This window comes from Erinaceus europaeus, chromosome 2 (assembly GCF_950295315.1).
Source record: "Erinaceus europaeus chromosome 2, mEriEur2.1, whole genome shotgun sequence".
Taxonomy (NCBI): domain Eukaryota; kingdom Metazoa; phylum Chordata; class Mammalia; order Eulipotyphla; family Erinaceidae; genus Erinaceus; species Erinaceus europaeus.
This window is the reverse complement of record NC_080163.1, coordinates 36357114-36380144: the sequence shown is the minus strand read 5'-3', so window position 1 is coordinate 36380144 and position 23031 is coordinate 36357114. Positions and strand designations below refer to the sequence as shown.

The 23031-nt window shown below is 47.1% G+C and overlaps 1 protein-coding gene across 4 annotated transcripts in view; it reads left to right on the top strand.

The window, feature by feature from the left end:
- The window catches only part of FSTL4 (follistatin like 4), a 491259-nt gene that overhangs the window by 433593 nt on the left and 34635 nt on the right, over positions 1 to 23031 (top strand). For 3 of the 4 annotated variants that reach the window (XM_060178083.1, XM_060178096.1, XM_007519914.3), the window contains exons 9-12: positions 17233 to 17394; positions 17744 to 17878; positions 19073 to 19099; positions 20554 to 20672. In XM_060178083.1, the coding sequence (XP_060034066.1) occupies positions 17233 to 17394; positions 17744 to 17878; positions 19073 to 19099; positions 20554 to 20672 (443 nt within the window). The remainder of the gene's footprint in view (positions 1 to 17232; positions 17395 to 17743; positions 17879 to 19072; positions 19100 to 20553; positions 20673 to 23031) is intronic. The other variant, XM_060178087.1, reaches the window with a different exon arrangement.

The following is a 23031-nucleotide window of genomic DNA, read 5'->3' as shown; positions in this document are numbered from 1 at the left end:
CCTGTAGGCAGGGACCAAGGGCTTGAACCTAGATCCTTGTGCATAGTAAGGTGTGTACTCAACTGGGTACACCATTGCCTGGTCCCAGGTTGATGTGGTTTTTTGTTTTTTTTAATTCTTTGAGAAATTGCAGTTCCCAAATCTGAAGATGATGTGAGCAACTACCACAAAAAAAAAAAGGCGGGGGGCGGGGTTGCCGAGTGCTATTTCAGCTTCTTCTGCTAGTACAGCTGAGCCCTGACCTACCTTCCCTCCCAGCTCCCCTGAGTTATCTTTGAAACTAGGTCTGTGCTGGGGCCCTGTGTCCTCCAAAGCCAGGAGCCAGCTTCCAGGGTTAAATGACAGAAGCCTGAGCTCTATGACTTTCAATTTCTCAGGTCTGGTTACCTAGCACTACCGCTGTAATCATGCTATAAGGGGAAGATGACCTGAACTGGGACCCAGAACTTTTGTAACCAGGAACCTTTGTTTTGCTCCCCCTAACTTCACACACACACACACACACACACACACACACACACACACACACACACACACACTCTCTCTCTCTCTCTCTCTCTCTCTCTCTCTCTCTCTCTGATAAGGGAGGGAACACTTCAAGGAACACCCGAGGAAGGTCTTGTTTCCCTTATTAGAGAGGGAAGGAGAAATATGAGAGACACCTGGAAGTTGTAATGGGTGTGGGCGTGGCTTAGAAAGGAAATAAAGGCGGGGCCTCAGAAGTTTATAAAAGTTGCCATTGTGGGTGTGGCCTTGTGTGCTGCCTGCCTATAATTCTACATACAGTTCTCTCCCCACCTCCTCAGCATGTACTTCAGTATGGGTGTTCTCACTTTTCCTGAATAAAGCTTAAAATTCCTTTTAAAAAAAATCATGCTATTCTCCCTCAATTCTTTTTTGTTTTTTATTATTGGATAGAGACAACTTGAGATGGGAGGGGAAGATAAATGAGTGAGAGAGCTAGAGAGACACCTGCAGCACTCGTCACACTCATGAAGCTTTCTCCCTGTAGGTGGGGACCAGAGGCTTGAACCTGGGTTCTTGTGCACTGTAATGTGAGCACTTCTGGCCCCCCATGTTTTGTCAAGTTTAACTATGATGAATCTTTAACAATGGGGACAGCCATCTCAATTTCCCTTCTGCTTTGCAGCACTACAGCTCTCTCTAGTCCTCTGTTTGCAGCAGTGAGAATGTTTTTTTTTAATTTCTTTATTAGGGGATTAATGTTTTATATTCAACAGTAAATACAATAGTTTGTACATGCATAACATTTCTCAGTTTTCCATATAACAATACAACCCCCACTAGGTCCTCTGTCATCCTTTTTGGACCTGTACTCTCTCCCCACCCTGGCCTAGTTGATCTGTTTTAACCCTTTAGATGAATGAGTTTCTACATGTTCTTGCCTGGTATCTCCATAGCAGAGCTCAAACTCTGCTTCATAGTGTCACTACCTCATCCAGCCCTCAAAACAGCCTTGGGCTCCCCCCAGTACCCTGGAAGATCAGTTCCCCAGGGAAGCTAGACTGACCTAGCCCACCAGGCAGCACTGTCATCACAGAGCTGACCCAGTGCTGGCTGCGTATGGGTCCAAGAACAATGTCAAGTCAGCCCCGGGTCTTGTGTGCCAGCCAGTTGCCAGAGCTTCTACTCAGAAGTGGTGCAGGAAATAGTGCACCTCAGGAGGTCCACTGTTTCCGTCCTCTCTCCAGGATTAGGGGGATGGTCCATTTAAGGACAACAGGGGCAGCCCTTGCATGTCCCTCCAGCACACTTTCAGGATTATCTGAGCCCTGCTTGCCTGGGCCATAATTGATTCGTATTTCTCCTGAGTCGAGTCACACTTCATCCTTTGTGGTTTTGTGCTCATGCTTGTTGGCTTGAGTCCAAGACTATGTGGAAGTCTTGACTTCACCAGAAATACTCTCTACGTGTGCTAAGTGTCCTGGGTGAGCCATCCCAGACTGAGACTCAGAGGCTGCTCTCGGGTGTTGCTTGCCCAGCAGGCCGCAGCAGGGGAGTGCTCGGCAGAGTGACTCAGGCTCTGTTTTCTCAAGTGGCATGTGGAGTCCTACATGGGACAGGTTGGCTGAACTGTGCCATGGTGGGTGCAACACAGCTCCACACAGTCCACAGACTCTGGGTCGCCGGGTCCTCAAAACAGTCCAGATATGGGAAATGGAGCGCTATTTCCAGGCCTTCAGTTTAACCCTACTTCGTAAAAAGGCAAGGCACGGGGGCAGGTGAGTAGGGGTTACTCCAGCTTGTCCCCATTATTTCACCCAGAGCAGGTTTGTGAAGAGGGCCAGGCTCCACTTGCTAAAGATCAGGAGCACCTCCCAGGTGCAGCTTGTGTAGGTCTCGGGCCTCTGGGAGAGGTTCTGACTTAAATCCCTACACACTGAGTGACTTGCCCGAGGTGTCAGGGACTGATCCAGACCTTCACTCACAGGTCCAAGTCCAGGAGCCAGGCTCAGGCCCTCAGACACAGTGGGGCACTGCAGAACTCTTGAGTAGAACCCAGGCCCTCCCCTGAGTGGACAGTAGACCACAGATAAGCAATGGAGGGTTATGTACCCCCCTTCCATATCCCCTGTCCCCTTTTACCCACCAGTCCAGCAATTAGTCTCAAGTGAAGAGGCTCCTTTTGGCCCCTGTGGAGTCTATACAGAGCAAACCCTTCCCACTAAGACCCAGGGAGAGGCCAATGGTGACCCATTTCCTAACTGCTGAGAGATCTGAAACTCACTTCCTGCCAGAGGGCAGTATGAAGCTGGGAGCTACAGCTGAATCTCTGTCTGCTGTGATTGGTTTCCCCTTATTACATCAGCCCCTCGGTGGTGTTCCAGCCATGGGAATCACCTGAGCTCCAGAAGCCCACAGGTCCCCAGCTGGCACTTGGCCTTTGTGCCCCTTTACCCATCCCCCTCATGGGAGCACTCCCTTGGCAGGCCATGTGCTGCCTCTCAATGTCACAAACCCCTGCCTGCCAATCTGGGGACAAGACTTTTAAGTATGCCCAAATTTAGGCTTCCATGCTAGACTTTGAGGCGGGGGAGGTGGGGGTGGGGGGAGACACTGCATCCAAAGTCATGTGAAGGACATATTTTGGGTGCTTACATGTTCTAAATAGCTCACCTGTGCCATCTCTGGTTCAAGGGCTCAGAGAGTCAGGACGCCCAGCCAGCATATAGTAACTACAGAGCAGACCCCACCTGGCCCTGCTCTGTCCTCCCCACAGGTGCATTGCTGGAGAATCCAGACATGGGTGTGGGGGGTGGAGGGGGAGGCAGGTAGCAGGTCAACACTGAACTGCTGGGGCTGCACATTGTGGGGGCCACTACTGGAGCCATGTCTCATTTATCTCCCCCAAGCCTGTTCAAAGGCAATATGACCAACTTCAGTGCATGCCTTGACTTAGAATCATTCTCTCAGGTGGGCTCAGCAGACCGCCAGGTAGGCTCCCCATGCTGCTTTGTGCCCAGGGGGGGGGGGCAGCACAGGCAGGGCAGGGTCAAGGGCCACAGACACTGGGGTTCTGCAGGTGGCAACTTGGTGCCAAAGGGAGAAGCTGCTGGCAGGCCAACCTGGGAAGGCTGCACAAGCACTGTGGGTGCTCGGGGCAGGGAGGAGAGAGACAGTAGGGGTGCTCATCTGTGTGGTTTGTTTCTGCATGCTAGCCATCCCAAGCCTGGCTCAAAAGCACAAAGGATGGCCCTGAGCATGCTTGGATGGAGTTCAGTGCCATGCCCAGCAGTGCTGATGGCAGTCGAGTCTGGTCCCCCGTGGCCAGGCAGATGGCCTGTGGCTCACAGAGCAGAGGCAGCACTGGGCAGGACAGAATCAGAGTTCTGTGTCTGGCCCTCCTTCTGGCTTCTCTCCAGCAAAAGGGTGGACAGAAAAGGAGGGTGGTGAAGGGAGGTGGGGGTGCTGGCCAATTATCTGCTTCCTGAGGGCTCAGAGGACTCCAAGTGCAAGGCAGGTGTGCTGGGGAGCTAAGGTGCGGCCTGTGGGCCCCACAGGCCCACAGAGATGCCACTGCAGGGGACAGCAGTTGAGCCATGCCACCCTAGAGGCAATGCAGACATGAGATGGCAGCACTTCTGTTTAAGGACAGGGACATAAACTCTAAGATAGGCAGGCACAGGTACAAGTTCCTGCACTGGTGCTTCCTCAAGTCTTAGGTGAGTGAATGTGTTGGTGCTAAGGAAATACAATGGCACCTCCTGCCTATGGGGCCAGGTGGCATGTGTAGCCAGTGGCTGCCTGGCACGAGGTGAAATCCAAAGTTCAGGGCAGGCATGAAGTTTTGACTGGGCTCAAGTCACATTTAACTAGCTGGAGGGTACAGATGGTCAGAGTTGGTGACCCCTTGGAGAACCTCTAGCTCATCATCCAGATGGGAAAAGCAAGACCCAGGGAAACATGATAAACCAAGAATAAAAGAAATGTCTCCCTAGTGCTGCCCTCCCCTCTGATGGCAGGATCTGCACCCACATGCAAACTGGGCCACTATCTTCTTGGGCTGCTCCCAAGACTTGGTTGACCAGATGCCGTTATCTGACCAACTAGAGAGAATAATTTCCCCATAGATCAGGCCCCCCAGAGAGAAAGCCCAAACACTGACATGATTTATAACTTCTTAAGAACCTCCTGCATTGCTTTCCTAAGGAAGGAGCAAGAACTTCAAACATAAGTGATTAATCCATTAAATTAAAAACACCTTCGACCTCCCTGTAGTTCAGACAAGTAACAATTCATTCCCCCAAACACTGTCATAATCTCCCAAATCTGTTTATTACTCCAACCCAGTTCTTTTGTGAATGTACCTCTTCCTGAGGACACATTTATGCCACCTTTCACCTTGAAGATGATGGATGTTTCCCACAGTAAACGTACTTTTGTGTTAGATATTCTAATGTTTTCACTGGGAAATTTTGCAATGGTAAAAGAGAACTGTGTTTACCAAGGATAATTTCAAATGGGTTTCAGTGTTTGAATAAACACAAAGGAAGAGGGGAGATCTGGGCCAAAGAAGACAGCTGGGTCATAGCTGGCAGGAAGCTGGAGAGAAGATGCTCTCTCAGACAAAGAAGATGCAGTACCTGGGTCTTTGCTGTCTCCCTGCCCGGGATTCTTCCCAGCCCCATCTTCTCTGGCAAGAGTTCTGACTCTGGGAGGATCCATGGCTTCTATCCAAAGTACACAGGTACCGGGTCAAGCCAGGCTCTTCCAGCCCAGCTGTAAGCTCAGCAGGAACCAGATCTTATGTGAGGAGTACAGTCTGGTCTTAGAGGCAGTGAGTGAGTTCTGGCCCACCTGAGGCTCGCTCTCTCTCTCTCTCTCTCTCTCCCTCCCTCCCTCCCTCCCTCTCTCTTTCTCTCTCTCTTTCTCTCTCAATCTCTCTCCTTCTTTCTTTCTTTCTTTCTTTCTTTCTTTCTTTCTTTCTTTCTGTTTTCCTTCTAACAAACCAGGTCCAAGGGCTTGTGTGGTTTCCATATTGCCATGTACGAGGACCCAGATTCAAGCCCCCATCCCTACCTGCAGGGGTGAAAGCTACATAAATGGCGAAGCAGTACTGCAAGTGTCTCTCCTTCCCCTCCCCCCTTAGCTTCTCATCTTCCTTCTGAAAAAGAAAGAAAAAGGAAAAAATGGCCACTGGGAGCAGTGGAGCCAAGGACCCAGGTTCAAATCGCTGGTCCCTACCTGCAAGGGGGAAGCTTCACAAGTGGTGAAGCAGGGCTGCAGATGCCTCTCTCTCTTTTCCTTCTCTATCTCCCTCTCCCTTATCAATTTATCTCTGTCTCAATGACCAGTGGAATAGAATTGAGAGCCTGGAAGTAAGCCCGCACACCTATGGACATCTAATCTTTGACAAAGGTGCCCAGACTATTAAATGGGGAAAGATGAGTCTCTTCAACAAGCGGTGTTGGGAAAAATGGGCAGAATCATTCAGAAGAATAAAACTGAACCACTGTATTTTACCAAACACAAAAATAAATTCCAAGTAGACCAAGGACTTGGATATTAGACCAGAAACTGTCAGATACTTAGAGGAAAATATTGGCAGAAATCTTTTCCGCATGAATTTTAAAGACATCTTCATTGAAACAAATCCAATTACAAAGAAGACTAAGACAAGCATAAACCTATGGGACTACATAAAATTAAAAAGCTTCTGCACAGCAAAATAAGTCACTACCCAAACCAAGAGACCCCTCACAGAATGGGAGAAGATCTTTACATGCCATACATCAGACAAGAGGCTAATAACCAAAATATATAAAGAACTTGCTAAACTCAACAACAAGGAAACAAATAGCTCCACCCAAAAATGGGGAGAGGACATGGATAGAATATTCACCACAGAAGAGATCCAGAAGGCCAAGAAACACATGAAAAAATGCTCCAAGTCTTTGATTGTCAGAGAAATGCAAATAAAGACAACAATGAGATACCACTTCACTCCTGTGAGAATATCATACATCAGAAAAGGTAACAGCAGCAAATGCTGGAGAGGGTGTGGGGCCAAAGGAACCCTCCTGCACTGCTGGTGGGAATGTCAATTGGCCCAACCTCTGTGTAGAACAGTCTGGAGAATTCTCAGAAGGCTAGAAATGGACCTACCCTATGATCCTACAATTCTTCTCCTGGGGATACATCCTAAGGAGCCCGACACACCTATATCCAAAAAGATCTGTGTACACATATGTTCTTAGCAGCACAATTTGTAGTAGCCAAAACCTGGAAGCAATCCAGGCATCCAACAACAGATGAGTGGCTGAGCAAGTTGTGGTATATATATACACAATGGAATACTACTCAGCTGTTAAAAATGGTGACTTCACCGTTTTCAGACAATCTTAGATGGAGCTTGAAAAAATTATAAGTGAAATAAGTCAGAAACAGAAGGATGAATATGGGATGATCTCACTTTCAGGCAGAAGTTGAAAAACAAGATCAGAAGAGAAAACACAAGCAGAACCTGAACTGGAATTGGGGTACTGCACCAAAGTAAAAGACTCTTGGTGGGGTGGGGAGAATACAGATCCAAAAAGGATGACAGAGTACCTAGTGGGGGTTGTACTGTTATATGGAAAACTGAGAAATGTTATGCATGTACAAACTATTGTATTTACTGTCGAATGTCAAACATTAATTCCCCAATAAAGAAATTTTTTAAAGTATCTGTGTATCCAATAATAAATGAATTAAAATATTTTTAAAACAATTTATAGCAACATGTAGGAGCACCAGGCTTGCATACCTGAGACCCCAGAGGTCCCAGGTTCAGTCTCCATCACCATCATTTGCCAGAGCTGAGTGGTTCTCTGAACTCTATCCTTCCAATAAAAATAAATCTTGGGGGCTAGGTGGTAGTGCACCAGGTTAAGCGCATATAGTATGAAGCACAAGGATCCACACAAGGATCCCAGTTCAAGCCCCCGGCTCCCCACCTGCAAGGGGATCACTTCACAAGTGAAGCAGGTCTACAGGTGTCTGTCTTTCTCTCCTCACATCTTTCCCTCCCCTCTCAATTTCTCTCCATCCTATCCTAATAAAAAGGGGGAGGTTGGGCAATAGCACAGCGGGTTAAACACACATGGCACAAAGTGCAAGGACCGGCATAAGGATGCCAGTTCGAGCCCCTGGCTCCCCACCTGCAGGGGGGTTGCTTCATGAGTGGTGAAGCAGGTCTGCAAATGTCTGTCTTTCTCTCCCCCTCTCTATCTTCCCCTCCTCTCTCCATTTCTCTCTGTCCTATCCAACAACAATAACATCAATAGCAACAATAATAATAATCACAAGGATTTTTTAAAAAGGGGCAACGAAAGGGAGAAAATGGCCTCCAGGAGCAGTGGGTTCGTGGTGCAGACACCGAGCCCCAGCGATAACCCTGGAGGCAAAAAAAAAAAGTCCGCCAGGAGCAGTAGATTCTTAGTGCCAGCACCAAGCCGTAGTGATAACCCTGGAGGCAAAAATAAAATAAAGTAAAATAATAAATCTTTAAAAGTCACAAGTAGGTTGCGGGGGCAGTGACTGGGGGTTAGCTGTGTGGGCTGGAGAGGAGCCATTTCCATGACTGGGTGGGTAAAGAGCCTGAAACTGGCTCAGCAGGAATAGGGGCAAGAGGTTGGAATCACTGGGTATGGACAACACTTCAGGGGGGTTGTTGCTACTGCTGCTGCTGCTGCTTCATGAATTCTTATTTTTTATTCATGATTTAATAATAGCTTACAACATTAGAAGATGTGGAGACATTACAACATTGTAAGACAGCAAGACAAAATTTTGATGTTTAACAGTGTTGGGTAAATCTGATGAAAAAGCACAATGGATGACATTATTTTAGTATAAAAACACTGAGGCAGAGTGTGCTTTTGAACTGGTGTAGAACCATCAGCAATGCCAAGCTTGGGAAGTCTTTAATTGCTGATAAAGCTTGAAGCCAGTAGGCAGAACAGATTTCACCTAGAGGAAAAGCCTGATAACCAGAGAGAAAACACCTGAGGAAAAATAGGACAAACCAAAGAGAGAGAAAGAAAGGGGTCATGTAACAGTGCCCACATTTCACCCAGAGGAAAAGCCTGATAGAGGAGACCCCATGTGAATCAACAAGAAAAGCCTTCACAAGAGACACTGCCCAGAGGTCCTCACACAATACCCTGGCATGACTCGAACTGAGGCCATTTTTGGTGGAATTGCAACAGGAAAAAAAAAAAAGGGTGCACTAGCCCGCTGGACTATTCACTCACACCACCCCCACCCTTCAAGGCCCTTTGCCCACAAGTCTTCTGGCAGCGCTCAGTCCTGGCGGGACTTAAACCTGGGCCTCAAGAAGCCAGGGGCATGGGAGACAGTGGGGGAGGGGAGGAAAAGGTGCACTAGCCCACTGGGCCATTTGCCCACAAGTCTCCCAGCTAATGCTCAGCCCTGGCAAGACTGGAACCTGGGCCTCGAGACGCCACAGGCATGGGAAACTGGGGAAGAAGACAAGAAGGGTGCACCAGCCCACTGGGCTATTTGTCCACCCTCCCACCCCTTTGAGGCCCTTTACCCCCAAGTCTCCCTTGCAGAAATTGAACATATGGGCCTCAAGAAGCCAGGGGCATGGAAATCTGGGGAGGGAGGAAGAAAAGGGTGCACTAGCCCGCTGAGCTATTTGCCCACCCCCCACTTTGAGGCCCTTTGCCCACAAGTCTCCCGGCAGCACTTGGCTGCAGCAAGGCTTGAACTTGAGCCACTCCTTGCCCTGGGCCCTGAAACAGGAGGAATAGAAAATAAGGGCACACTATGCCCGCTGAGCTATTCACCCACCCTAAGCTTGTAGTGAGAGTTTTTGCAAACACCTTGCACAGGAAGATGAGAAGTTGGGACCATGTGTCAATAACTTTACTGTAATATATTAACCACCCGCCTCCCCCATAAAATAATACAAATATAAATCTGTAGAAAAGGGATATTAGTCTTGAGGGAATTGAGGTGGGGTTAGAAATGGGCACCTCCAGGCTGCTAGCCCTTTACTCAACCACTGAGATGCAGACCTGGTGATGCTAGCAAGTCATTCTTGGTTTATTTAGCTTAACCCCTGCCAGAGGAGATGAAAAAGACCTGTAACCTACCTTCCCATATAAAACAGGTGATTTGTTTTGATGGGATTCAACTTTCCTCTGTGTACTGTTTGATGACTTAGAGCTCCTGTACCTTCCTTGTCAACAGTTCAAATACCTCCTGACAAAAATATTTTTCTCCTCCACAAAGCAAGCTGGTGAACTTTGTACAACAGTGATGAAAGATGGTGTGTCCTTGGAGAGAAAACACCTCACCTGCATTGTCCAGATGACCATGTCCTCTCCTGAAGTCAGTTTTCAGTCTTTCAAATGTATCTTCTACATTCCACAGAATATGAACACTCGTGCCAAATATCGGCTGTTTGTATGCTTTGCACACCACAATGACGAGTATTTCTGAAAATATTTCCAGTCTAGTATCTTCAGTTTTACTCAGAAAACAGTCCTTCACATTTCGTCTCGATCTGGCAAGATTGTTGAAAGTGCTTTAATGTTTAAAAAAGTAGATGCAGGGGGTCGGGTAGATAGCATAATGGTTATGCAAACAGACTCTCCTGCCTGAGCGTCCAATGTCCCAGGTTCAATCCCCCGCACCACTGTAAGCCAGAACTGAACAGTGTTATGGTAAAATAAATAATAAATAAAGTAGATGCAGGGGGGTCGGGTGGTAGCACAGTGGGTTAAGCACACGTGGTGCAAAGCGCAAGGATGCCAGTTTGAGCCCCCGGCTCCCCCACCTGTAGGGGAGTTGCTTCACAAGCGGTGAAGCAGGTCTGCAGGTGTCTATCTTACTCTTCTCCTCTCTGTCTTCCCCTCCTCTCTCCTTTTCTCTCTGTCCTATCCAATAATGACAACATCAGTAACAACAACAACAATAATAACTACAACAATAAAACAAGGGCAACAAAAGGGGGAAAAGCAAATTAAAAAATTAATAATAAAAAAAGTAGATGCAGGGAGTCGGGCAGTAGCACAGCGAGTTAAGCGCACGTGGCGCAAAGCACAAGGACCGGCATAAGGATCCCAGATCGAGCCCCAGCTCCCCACCTGCAGGGGAGTTAATTTAAACACATCACCACCATCAGTGGCATCATCCAAGGATGAAATACTAAGGGTTAATTACAGGCCAAAATCTTCCAAGCTGGCAGAGGGAATCAGTCGGGACTGGTGACATTAAACCGCCACCCAGAGCATAGCATAGCATAGCACACCATCTCCCAGCACATCTCCACACGTGGCAGGGATCCTGAGAGTATGTGCCCACTGAGATGGTGGCCATCACTCTTCTGGGTTTTTGCAAGGAGAAAAATGGAACAGAGTGAGGGCAAAAATACAGGGCAGGGAGGCTGGTGCGGGAGTGAGAAAGAAGTGCGGAGCCATGTCCAGGAGCAAGCCTGAAGGCTGGGGTCTTTGGATGAGGAGGGTGTGGTGTAAAGCTCAAAACTGGTGTTTTCTGGAGAAGAGAAAGAGAATGGTCTAGGAGTGAGGGCTGCAGGGGATTCCCGCCCTGTGCCCCAGGCTATTGTGAACAGACACACAGAGAGAGACACCTCCACTGAAGGGTCTGCAGAAGCACTGTTGCACTACAAGCTCCAGTTACTATTCTCTCTCCCTCATCCCCTCCCCCAGCCCCTCCCCCTCTCAAGTGAAAAAATGGCCGAGGACTGTGAAATTGTGTAAGACCTAATGCCATTAAAGTCATATCTGTGTGGGAGATGCTATTGAAAATAAAAATAGGGAGCAGGGGAGATAGCATAATGATTATGTAAACAGACTCTCATGCCTGAGGCTCCAGGGTCCCAAGTTCAATCCCCTACACCACTATAAACCAAAACTGAAAAGAAAAAAAAAAGGTAGGTTAAAGGGAAGGAAGGAAGGAGAAAGGAAGGAGGGAGGGGGGAGGAGAAAGAAAAAAATAGGGGCCAGGGAGACAGCTCAGCTTGTTAAGAGTACTAACTTGCATGCCTGAGGTTCCAGAGGCCATAGGCTCAGTCCTCACCACCACTTTATGCCAGAACTGAACAGTGCTTTGGATCTCTCTCTCACTCTCCCCCACCCCTTTCATTCTCTCTATAATTTTTTTTAAGTCCTTTTGAAATAAAAGGTGTAGGAAGCAACAATCTCCCATCCCCTTCCTACTCCCCCCTCCCCGAATCAGCCACACACAGTGTGGGTGGGCCCAACCTTGTTTAAATAAGCCACTCAGGGAGATGCACAAACTTGCCCCAGGGTGCAAACTTCCAGAGACTACAATTCTGTCAAAGGTCAGATCTGACGGAAAGAACAATCTTCAGACTGGCGCTGGCCCCAGGCCATCTCACAGAGGCCAGACCACCACCCACCACTCTATAGTTCCAGTTCACTAGTGTTCACTATAGTTCACAAGGTCAAAAGGGGCGGCTTCAAATACATCCTCCATGAGGTGAAGAGAGCTGGTGCTGCCCCCTGCTGGCAGTTCATTGTTTAATCACCTTCCCCAGACAGCAGGAAGTGTGAGTTCAGGGACTGAGCTATCCTAATCATTGCTCTGACTCTGATGCCTGACACTTGGTTAGCAATTCCTAGATGTTGCCTTCATAGCACTGAATTAATTGACTGCACTTTATAAATTCCATCAAGACCATAAATGTCTTCAAGATGGAATGCCCCCAGCCCTGCCCTCCCGCCACTACAACCCCCACCATGCAGTGTTAGAGATGATGGCACTTGGAAAAATGACAGTCTTCACGCTCTATTTTCACAGCTTCCTCAGATATCCCTGTACATTTTTCCCCTCCCAGATAAATTCCAGAATTGTCAAGTCCTGAGGTCAGGCAGTGGTACGCCCAGTTAAGTGCACATAGTATTATGTTCAAGGACCCAGATTCTAGCTAGCCCTTGCTACCCACCTGCAGTGGGGACACTTCAAAAGTGTTGAGACAGATCTATAGGTATCTATCTCTCCCTCCCTCTCTATACCCCTCCACTCTCAATTTCTTTCTGTCTTATCAAATAAAATAGAAGGGGGAAAAGAAAAAAATAGTCACCAGGAGCAGTAAATTTCTAGTGCCAGCACCAAGCACCAGCGATAACCCTGGAGGCAAAAACATGAAAGAAAGAAAAAGAAAGAAAGGAAGAAAGGAAGGAAAGAAGGAAAGAAAGGAAGGAAGGAAGGTCAAGTCCCCATCTAGGGGGTTTAATTGGAATCAGAGTAAATGTTTGGTTTTAGTTGTTTCTTATTTCTAACAACAGTGAGTATTCCTGTTCAAGAGCATCTTTCTGCAAATTTTCAAATTTTCTTGTGTCCTAAGTGAAACTTCCTAATTTTCTAGTAGGTGAGTGAGCTATTAATTATGTGTTCCAGCACTGTCCCCTTGGCAGTGCTGTCAGACTAACCTGTACTACATTTTGGTTGGAACATTTAAAGATAAAATATAATTCTTACTTATCTTCCTAGTATTTGCGCTCACATTTTGACTGCCATGGGGAATAGCATACAGTGTAATGTTGAGAGTCAATCATTATCTTCTTTTCTCTGCTGACTTAATTTTTCACCATTCTGGAAAAGAGTGGTGCTGTTTCTTCGTGTGTGTGTGTGTGTGTGTGTGTGTGTGTGTGTGTGTGTGTGTGTGTGTGTAGAAGATACTTCACTGTGGGAGGAAAATACCAGTTCTTTTCTTATTTTACTAAGACATGAATGTTAAATTTTTAACAAGGCCCTTTCACTGACCAACTAGAGAATCAAAAGACAATTCTAACTGCCTTTGACTTGAAATATGATTCATCATAGATGCACCAATAGTTAGCCATTGAAATATACTTGGTCACAGTGTATTCTTGGAGGACTAGGCTAAATGTTATTTTCTGATCTTTCACTGAAGGTTTGGGTGTATTGAATACTGAGTTAGGTCTATAGATGCCTTTTCTGTGCTCTCTCTGGCAGGTCTGGGTTTCTGGCTTATACTAGCTTCATGATGTAATTTAGAACATCCTTGCCATGTACTCTAGGTAGGTGCAGTATTTACTGTATAAGAGAAGCTTCCTGTGAAGCTAACAAGGTGACTTGTGAGCTAATAACACTTTTTTAAAAAATTTTTATTTAAGAAAGGAGACATTAATAAAACCGTAGGATAGGAGGGGTACAACTCCACACAATTCCCACCACCCGATCTCCATATCCCATCCCCTCCCCTGATAGCTTTCCCATTCTCTATCCCTCTGAGAGCATGGACCAGGGTTGTTATGGTTTGCAGAAGGTGGAAGGTCTGGCTTCTGTAATTGCTTCCCTGCTGAACATGGGTATTGACTGGTCAATCCATACTCCCTTTTTTTCCCCTCACCACCAGGCCTTCATCACTCCAGGTCAACTTTGGCAGATAGGAGACAAAGGCAGAGAGGAAAAGACACCACCAGCACTGAAGCTTCCCCCAGTGCAGTGAGGGCCAGGCTTGAACTTGGGTTTCAGGCCTGGTGAAGCAGACATCCTTCCAGATGAGCTAGCTTGCCAACTCTAGTAGCACTTTTCTTTAAACTGCTTATCAAGGTAAAGTTGATATGCAAAAGACTGCACTCATTTCATGTTACAGTGAAGAGTTTGCACATGTCCCTGTTGCCATGCTCTCATCACCACTATCAAGGTAACAGGCATATCCATCACCTCCAGGCACGTCTTGTTCTTCCTTTGTGTTTGATCTGTTTAAAACACATAGCATGCACCCTACCCTGACACATGCTTAAGTGCATAATACAGCACTGTCATCTGTCAATAGTTTGTTTTACCGGAGATCTTTAACCTTCATACATTTTCCATAACTAAAAATAGAGCTTTAATTTTCCTTCATTTTCTCTTCTTCATCCAGTGTTGATAATTTAGAAATTCCTTTTTAAATATCTATTCCATAGGCCTTTTAATGTTTATTCCTCTTTGTGTACAAAGTTCTAATACTTTTAATCTCTCTTTTTAAAGATAATACTTGGCAGAAATTTAACATTTGTTTTTACAGTTTCAAATTTATTCATCACATCTACCCTTTTTTAAGAGAAGTGATCATTTATTTCTACTTCTATCTTTATTTTTCTCCCACTTTTCTCCAGTTGATTTTGTAGTTGCTGGTAGGCTTGTATAAATACATGGGGAGCTAGCAAGAGGCCAAGTTCATCAACCCCAAGGTCCTATGTATGTTCCAAAACACTAGGGGCTCTACCACTTCCAGCCCCACTCTTTAATTATTGTCTGTTGACCAAAATTCTACAGTCTTTTCAAATTGAGCCCCATACCTCCTATCAAATGCAGGGTGTAGGGGAGTTTCCCAAGCAAGTCACAATTTAGTTCCTTTTTAAACAAGGACATTCAGTAAAGTGAGATCTAATTCTGTTCTATTTTTATTAGTGACTTAAGAATGTCCTACAGAATCACAAAATCCAAGCGTGTAGTCACTCCCACACATAGTCCCTGTAAGTTACCACACCCTTCACAAAAGTTCTATGCCATGCCCCAAACCATAACCACTTTGGTTTTCATCAAGTCTCAAAGACAGTTTGGTTACTTTTTCTTTTTGCAAATTCATATACTTTAGTCATCTATATTCCACATCTGAGAAAAAAAAAATCCAGTTGTTGACTTTTCCCTCTCATTTCACTTAGTGTAAGCATCTTCAGTTCCATCCATTTCGTTCCAAGTGATACAATATCATCTGTTTTGATTCTGAAGTAATGCCCTACTGAATCCTGTAATTCGTTTATATACTCACCTGTTGTTGAGCATTTAGGTTACTTCCATATTTTGGCCATTGTAAATAATGCAGCTATGAACATGGGTGCAGAAATTCTTTTATATTAGTGTTCCCTTGTCCTTACTACTAAGGGAGACATTGCTGAGTGATAGGGTGTTTCCACTTTCATTTGTCTAAGGACTCTCTCCAAGCTGTTTTCCATAAGGACTGACCCAGATCAGAAGGCTTCCAGATATACCTCAACCAGAGTCCTATATGCCTCCTTTATGCTGGTAGCCTGTCTAGACAAGTCCTTTCTGCCACACCCCGGATTCCTCCCCCAGAACTACAAGCAAGGAGAAGATGAGGCATTGACTCCTGTTTTATTGCTGCTGGACCTCTGAGTGCTTTGCCACAGGGTATGCTGAGCTTCCCTGATGGAGATAGACAGGTTCTTGCCTTTCCTCAGTTATCTAGTTGGCTTTCTCCTCCACTGCCACCTAGCATTTCCCCCTGGGTGAACCAGGAGACTTAAAACTCAGATAAGCTGTTCAGACTGTGATGAAGAGCCTCCACAGGACTTGCAGAGCCCTCTGCCCACTGTGAGGTGATGGACTTTCTCTTGTATTCCCGAGCCCAGGTCACTGGAAATCTTGCTCAGGACCCAGGATCAACACCTTCCCCTCTGCATGAGCATCAGCTTATCCTCCCCTTTCATGTAAAGGAAAATTTTCTCTCTCCTAAACTGTCAGAACGTTTTCTTTTCTGGAACAACAGGAGCTTCCAAATGACTCTAGGAAAATATAGTTTCCCACTTTCGGAAGAACCTTTCTCTCAGCTTTCCAAAACGTGTGCAGTGGTTTCATTCATTTAGGTGCTTTTGTGTAAGCTCTCACAAACTCCCTTTAGGAGAAGGGATTCAGACATAGATATGTGAGACCTCTCAGTTGCATTGAAAATTATCATCGCTTTCTTTTTTGGGCCCAGAGCTAAGAGGAGGAGAAGGAAGAGAGATCCAGCAGACAACAGTCCCTTCCCCAGCAGACAGATTGGGGACAAAGGCCAGAGCACCATTTGGGTATGAAGCTTTGTCCACTGTGTTCATCTGACACACGGCCAGCCCTGAACTTAATTGCCAAAGCCTGCCGCTGTACAAAGACCGTCCCTGCTTTCACCCATGTGCCAGGGGTGAAAAGTGCAGAAGTGAAATCAGTGATGCAATTACTATCTGTGCCAGTCAATACACACGAGTACACTTTGAAGCACTTCTTGCAAGAAGTTAATCTTGCATCTAGTCACTTTCTGATAACAGAAGTAGCATCACTGAATTTTATCCAGAAATAAATTGCAACTGCCGTTGTTCTTTGCATGTAGTATCTAAATAGCATTAAATAGCCTGATGTCTCTTTGATCATGTTGAGAATACTGATGAAAGGTATGAATGGCAGGGGGTAGAACTTGACATGTTTACTGCCTGCAGTCCACTCTGCAGCCCTTGCTTTTCCAGCATGGGCTGTGGAGCCCAGTGGTTGTGAACCGATTATAAAGGAAACTTCAGGGGGCTGGGTGGTGGTGCACACAATAAAGCACACATAGTACTAAGTGCAAGGACCCACCCAAGGATCCAGGTTTGAGCCCCTGGCTCCTCACCTACAGGGGGGACACTTCACAAGTGGTGAAGCAGGTCTGCAGGTGTCTATCTTCCTCTCTCCCTCTGTATCCCCTCTTCTCTTTCAATTTCTCTCTGTCCTATTCAGTAAAATGGGGGAGGGGAACGGCTGCCAAAAGCAGTGGATTCATAGTGCTGGCACCAAGCCCCAGTGACAACCCTGGAGGCAAAAAATAAAAAATAATAAAGGGGACTCCAGCACTACTGGTGGGGTCCACCTTTCTGCTGCAGGGTTTCAGGGTTGAACCAAGGGTTCAAGGAGAGGTGAGTGTTCTCTCACCAGCGCTGACTATCCCCACAGTGCCACCGGTCATCCGCGTCTACCCTGAGACCCAGGCACAGGAGCCTGGGGTGGCAGCCAGCCTGAGGTGCCACGCAGAGGGCATCCCCATGCCTGGGATTAGCTGGCTGAAGAATGGCATGGAAGTGTCGACCCAGATGTCGAAGCAGCTCTCCCTCTTAGGTGAGACCTGCCCCTGCTGCCTACATACTCTTCCCATCAAGTTCAGGTGGTTCCCTCACCAGGAACAAAAGCCAGAGGTGTGACTTGTTTCTAAGCTAGTCACCTCTTCAAATGCCTCTGTCCTCTGGGCTCTCATGGGTCTCTGGGGCTTTCTGAGAGCAATGATGAGGAAACTCAGTCAGGTGCCCTCCAGTTAGTGCTAACTGTCCTAACCCTTCTGGGTGTCTATCAGGGTTGTTGACTGCCCTTGGTCCTGCCCAGAGTGATGTATATTTGCCATAGCCCTGTGAAGGGGACAGGGCCAGGGCCCCAACTGGGCAGGTGACTCTGAGCTCTTTCCTCTCCTCAGCCAATGGGAGTGAACTCCACATCGGCAGCGTTCGGTATGAAGACACAGGTGCATACACCTGTATTGCCAAAAACGAAGTGGGTGTGGATGAAGATATCTCTTCGCTCTTCATCGAAGACTCAGCAAGAAAGACCCGTGAGTCCACTCTTGCCTTTCAGCTCCACGCTGTGCTGGTCAGGGGTCAGTGGGTGACAAAGAGGGACAAACTGACCAGGGCCCCAGCTGGCATCTGTGATCCTCTGGAGGGAGGAGCAAACCCCTTGTTCTCTGTGCACAAAGCAGGGACAGGGGATGCCCATGGGAAATACATATTCCCTGGGAACCCAGGCAACCCCAGAAACATAGGGAGACATTCTAGGCCATAGACAGAGCTTGGGACCACCAGAAGTTCAAACAGCCCAGCCCCAGGTCTATCCCTGGAGTCTCTATCCTCAGCCACAAAATTCCCCACTGCCCACCGCTACCCCCAGGAACTGCCCCCCCAGCTCCTCATGGCCTTTGCTCCAGAGTTAGTGGCCAGTGTGTGAGCACTCTCCCTATGGCCACTGCCCAGAGGACACATGTGATCTTGGGACATGGTAGAGGTCATAGTGTCTTCCTCTGGATCAAAGACTCACAGCCAAGTGATTGTTAGAAGTATTTTAGAAGGCCAGCAAGATAGCTCACCTGGAAGGCTTCCTGCTTTGTTATGCATGCAACCTCAGCTCCCAACTTACTAAAGGCAAAAGTGGTGCTATGATTGTGTGTGTGTGTGTGTGTGTGTGTGTGTGTGTGTATGTCTTTCTAAAATCTAAAAAAAACAGTGAAATCCTGGTGACAAAAAATAAAAATGTATTTTTTAAAGATTTGTTGACAAGAATAAAAGGGAGAGAGAGAAAAACAAACAAGAACTAGAGCATCACTCCAACAGATGGGATGCTTGAGAGTCCAAGGCACCACTTCCCAGACTCATCAAAGAGAAAGGTATTTCAGATCACCTTCCTAGGAGAATCTTAGATGAAACATCTATATTCTCCTGGAAATGATCCAGGAAGCCCCGGAGAGATGTTGTTCACTGTTTAGCATCCGCAGACTGCGTGCGGACAGTTCCATGACCTGTTGTGATGCGTACAAGCTCATTAAGGGTTTAAATGGTCCTGAGACCTGGGAGCCTTTGTCCATGTGCAGAACAGCCCTGAGTGAACATGCTGCCCCAGATTCTACAGAGGAAGGACTGCAGCCTGCATGCTCATGAATGGAATCACAACAGTGAAGGTCTTGACACTGCTTTCTTCTTTTCCTTCCTCACGTCGGCCCTGTCCCCACTTTTCTAACCCTCTGCTGCTGCAGTTGCAAACATTCTCTGGCGAGAGGAAGGTACCAGCCTCACTTGTTCTGTGTTGCCTGTGTTTGTAGTTTCATAAGGGCCATCTGTCACTAGCCTCCATCTGCTGTCTGGCCGCCACACAGACCCCATGAGTGGGGTGCCTGTGCCTGTGCTTGATTGGGTGGGAGGGTGGATGTCAGTCAAACTCCAGGGGTGCATGGTGAGAAACCGACTTCAAACCCACTGGTGCCTTTAATGGATATCGGCCTGTTCAGTTTTTTGTTTCTTTTTTTTTTATAGAAAGCTTCCATTTAAAGCTGTTTGAAACCTCTACTGAAGTAGACCACTTGGTAGGGGTTCATGGTAGCATCTGAGCCTTGAATGCTTTGTCCAATAGCTTGTTAGTATGGGAGATTAAATACAGAGTGAATATAGACTGAAGGGAATAGCTACTCTGATACCTGTGAATATTTTTGAATGATTAAAATTTTTTATTTGTTATCTGTTTATTTCTGTGACCAGGGTTGTTGCTGGGGCTTTGTTCCTGCATGACGAGTCCAAGCTGTCAATCCTCCCCCCCACTTTTTTCCCCGTTATATATGATGGGCCAGAGAGAAATTAAGAGGACACAGGGAGAGAAAGAGAGAAACAGACATCAATAGCACTGCCTCACTGCTTGTGAAGCTTCCCCTTTACAGGTGGGGGCCAAGAATCTGAAACTAAGTCTTTGAAAATGGTAACATGGCGCTCAACCAGATGAGCCATTGCCCAGCCCCCAATCACTTGTATATATGAAACATTCTTTAAAAGTTAGGTGGGGTCATGCAAAATTGTTTTTGTGAAGAATAGTCTGATAATGGCAGTTCCATATGGCTCAAAAAAGAAGTCAAGCACCAGAACTTGGGGGTCATATGCATGTGTGGGCCCCAGCACTAACTCTGATCCTTTCCACCAGAAAAGAGTCCAAATCACCTTGAACTTCTCCAGTGTGGTGGGCAGAAGGGCATGTGAAGCCACAGAGGGCAACAGATAACTTCAGAACTAAGCCCTAAATCAATGTCTTTAAAAAGCAATATATACCCTGTCTTATTTTCCTTGAAAACTTCTCCGACTGTAGCCTATGCCCTAGTTAGTACATGCGTCCACATAGGCTTCCAAACTGATTTGTGACCGCCAGGCACAAAGGTTCACAAGGCTGGGTACGAAACAAAGGCCAGGCCTGGGAATTGAGGCTGCTGTCAGTTGGTTTTAGGAAGCTGGGGAAGGACACCTAATAGCAGTGGTGGAAAATCAGGGGCAGGTGTCCCTGGGTGTTGCCTACACTGGGCTGTGAGACCACAGTGTACAGCTTCACTATCTTTACAAAATGGCAGTTTTCTAAGACTAGGTGGCTGCAAAAGGGCTCAGGTTTCAAAAATGGAGATCAGCAAAAGGCGGCCCCTGGGTTTGAGAAATGTGGCCATCTACTGGAGGGACATAATATGGCTGTGCTCGCTGCCTCCAGGCCTCAGCGTGGGAAACATGTTCTACGTCTTCTCTAATGACGGCATCATCGTCCTGAACCCAGTGGACTGTGAGATCCAGAGGCACCTCAAGCCCACAGAGAAGATCTTCACAAGCTATGTGAGTGTTGTGAGGGCAACCTCTGCCCACACAACCCTAACCCTAACCCAAGGCCGGCCTTGCACCCTATGTCCACCTCGAGTTCCTTAATTCCTTTGGTGCATATGGTGAGGTTCCCAATGTGTGCCAAGGTCAAGGGGTGAACAGTTGGAGCTCTCATTCCTTCTTCAAGGTCACTTGGGGACATAACCCCAAGGAGAAGGAGGTCCAGGGCATAGGGATGGGGTCCTGGGCTCCATACAGCAGACAGCTGCCCAAGGGTGCATGGGCACAGTGAGGGGGGTCTACCAGAAAAGATTCCTTGGCTGGGGTTCTGGGAAGTGGTCCCTAGGCTCCATGATGCAGAACATGGGAGTCAGAGATGACACCTCTGGAGGAGGTGTCATGAACTCCAAGAAGAGAGATGAAATGGAAATTTATCTGGATGGCTGGAGGGGCGGGTAGGCACAGAGGGACCTGTGGTTAGATGTGCCATAAGTAAGGGTGATGGTTGTCTCAGAGCTCAGGGACACTCTGGGGGCCTAGAGGTGGAAGGAGGGCGGCCTGGATGAATGGCTCCAGAGCAAGGTGCAGGGCTTCAGGTGGTGAGCAAAAGGGCCGGGCTAGAGGCACAGAAGTATACTGAGTAGCTGTGTGATTAGGCAGAAGAGAAGCTGGTGGCCTGGGTTAAGCCAGTGAGATGGGGAGAGGTGAGATGTCCTTGCTACTCACAAGGACAACCCCAGAGTCTTGTGAAGAGCAGCAGCAGGTTGAGGGCAGTACAGTTCACTCTCTAGTGCACCACGTGCCAGACCAGAACACCCAGGTGCAGGACAGACAGACAGCCTGATAAGCAAAGAAGGTTTGGCCGGGCTGAGTTCCAGTCCATGGGATATATGAACATCCAGAAGACATTGGGAAGGGGAGTGGGCAGCAGGAAACTGAGGGGCCCGGACTTTCTACACAACACTCACACATGCCCAGAGTGTCTGAGGTGTTGTAGGCAGTATATGATGCCAAGGAGCAAGTGACAACCTTGAATGAGGGCAGAGGCAGAAGACAGGATGGTGGGAAGCCTCCAACCCAGCTGTCAGGAGGCATCCCCCCCAGCAGTGTGCTTCCTTCCCCACCCAGGGGCACTGTCCCTCTGGCCAGTACCCCACTTGGCTAGGTGGTAGGGGTTCTTGTATAAAATCTGAGCTCCTTGAAGTTACAACTCATGCCACAAGCCACTTCCAAGACCCCTTATACTCTGTCCTTTCAGATACACTACGAAGGGACGGCAGAGTACAGATATTGGGGGTTTGCAGGAGGCAAGGTGTGTCCAGAGTTCCTGAAGCAAGTCTACTGGATTGGCTGCATGGACTGGCGTTCTGTCTCAGATTGTTGAGTTTCTTATATTTGTGACTTGGAAGCAGCTGTTTTATTTTGAATTAGTCATTTTTTAAAGTGTTCCTGCTTATGAATTTTCCCTCCACATAACATCTGAAAGAATGACCCTAGTTCATCTCTAGCACTTAAGCTTAAATAATTGCATTCTGTCATGTTGGCACTCATTTCTCATATATTTGCCAATAGCCTGTAGCTTGGGGAAAATCCTCTTAAATTCAAAGCAGGGCTCAATTATCCTGGAAAAGAAGCTAAGACAAGGCACTGTAAGAGAGGTTATAAAGGTGTCTCAAGTAACAGACCATGGTGAGCTGTGGAACAATCCCAAATAACAATTTAGTTTTCTCATCTGGAAAAATGCCCAAACACCTACCTGGAGGGTTGCAATGGAATAAGCCTCTTTCTGGAGTGCTGGGTGGATAGGCTGGTGCATCTTGGGCCTCTGTCCATTTGTCAGACCGGAGCACATGACTAGCAGATGTGAGATAGGCTCTCAGCCAGGCAAACCTAGGTTCATATCCAACCTCTGACATTCAGTACATCCAAGTGGCTACAGGAAAGTCACCTCACCCCTCTAAGTCTCAGTTTCCTCAGATGCAAATGGTTGTTCTTCCAAGGATTAAACATGATGATATAATGGCCAGAGAGAAGAAAATAACCCACTTTAGTGCTATTAACTCCTTTAGGGGGAGGGGAAAGGGAAAGGAGAGAATAAAGGAAACCAGAGATGGAGAAGATTGTCTCATTATTCTGACAAGGCCAGTGGTGGTGGGTTTGTGAGAGAAGAATCAAGGTGACACTAAGCTTGGCTGGTTGAGTGGGGGTGAGACCCCAGAGAGAGGAGCAGAAATGAATGAGGACAAAGTGACTTAAGAGAATACGTGGGACTAGGCAAGACATTCTGAGTTAGACACTTACCCGGGAGTCAAGGTTGGGTAAAGTCTTGGCTAAAGCCAGGGGAGAGGGGGATAGCATAGTTGTGGATGAGTGG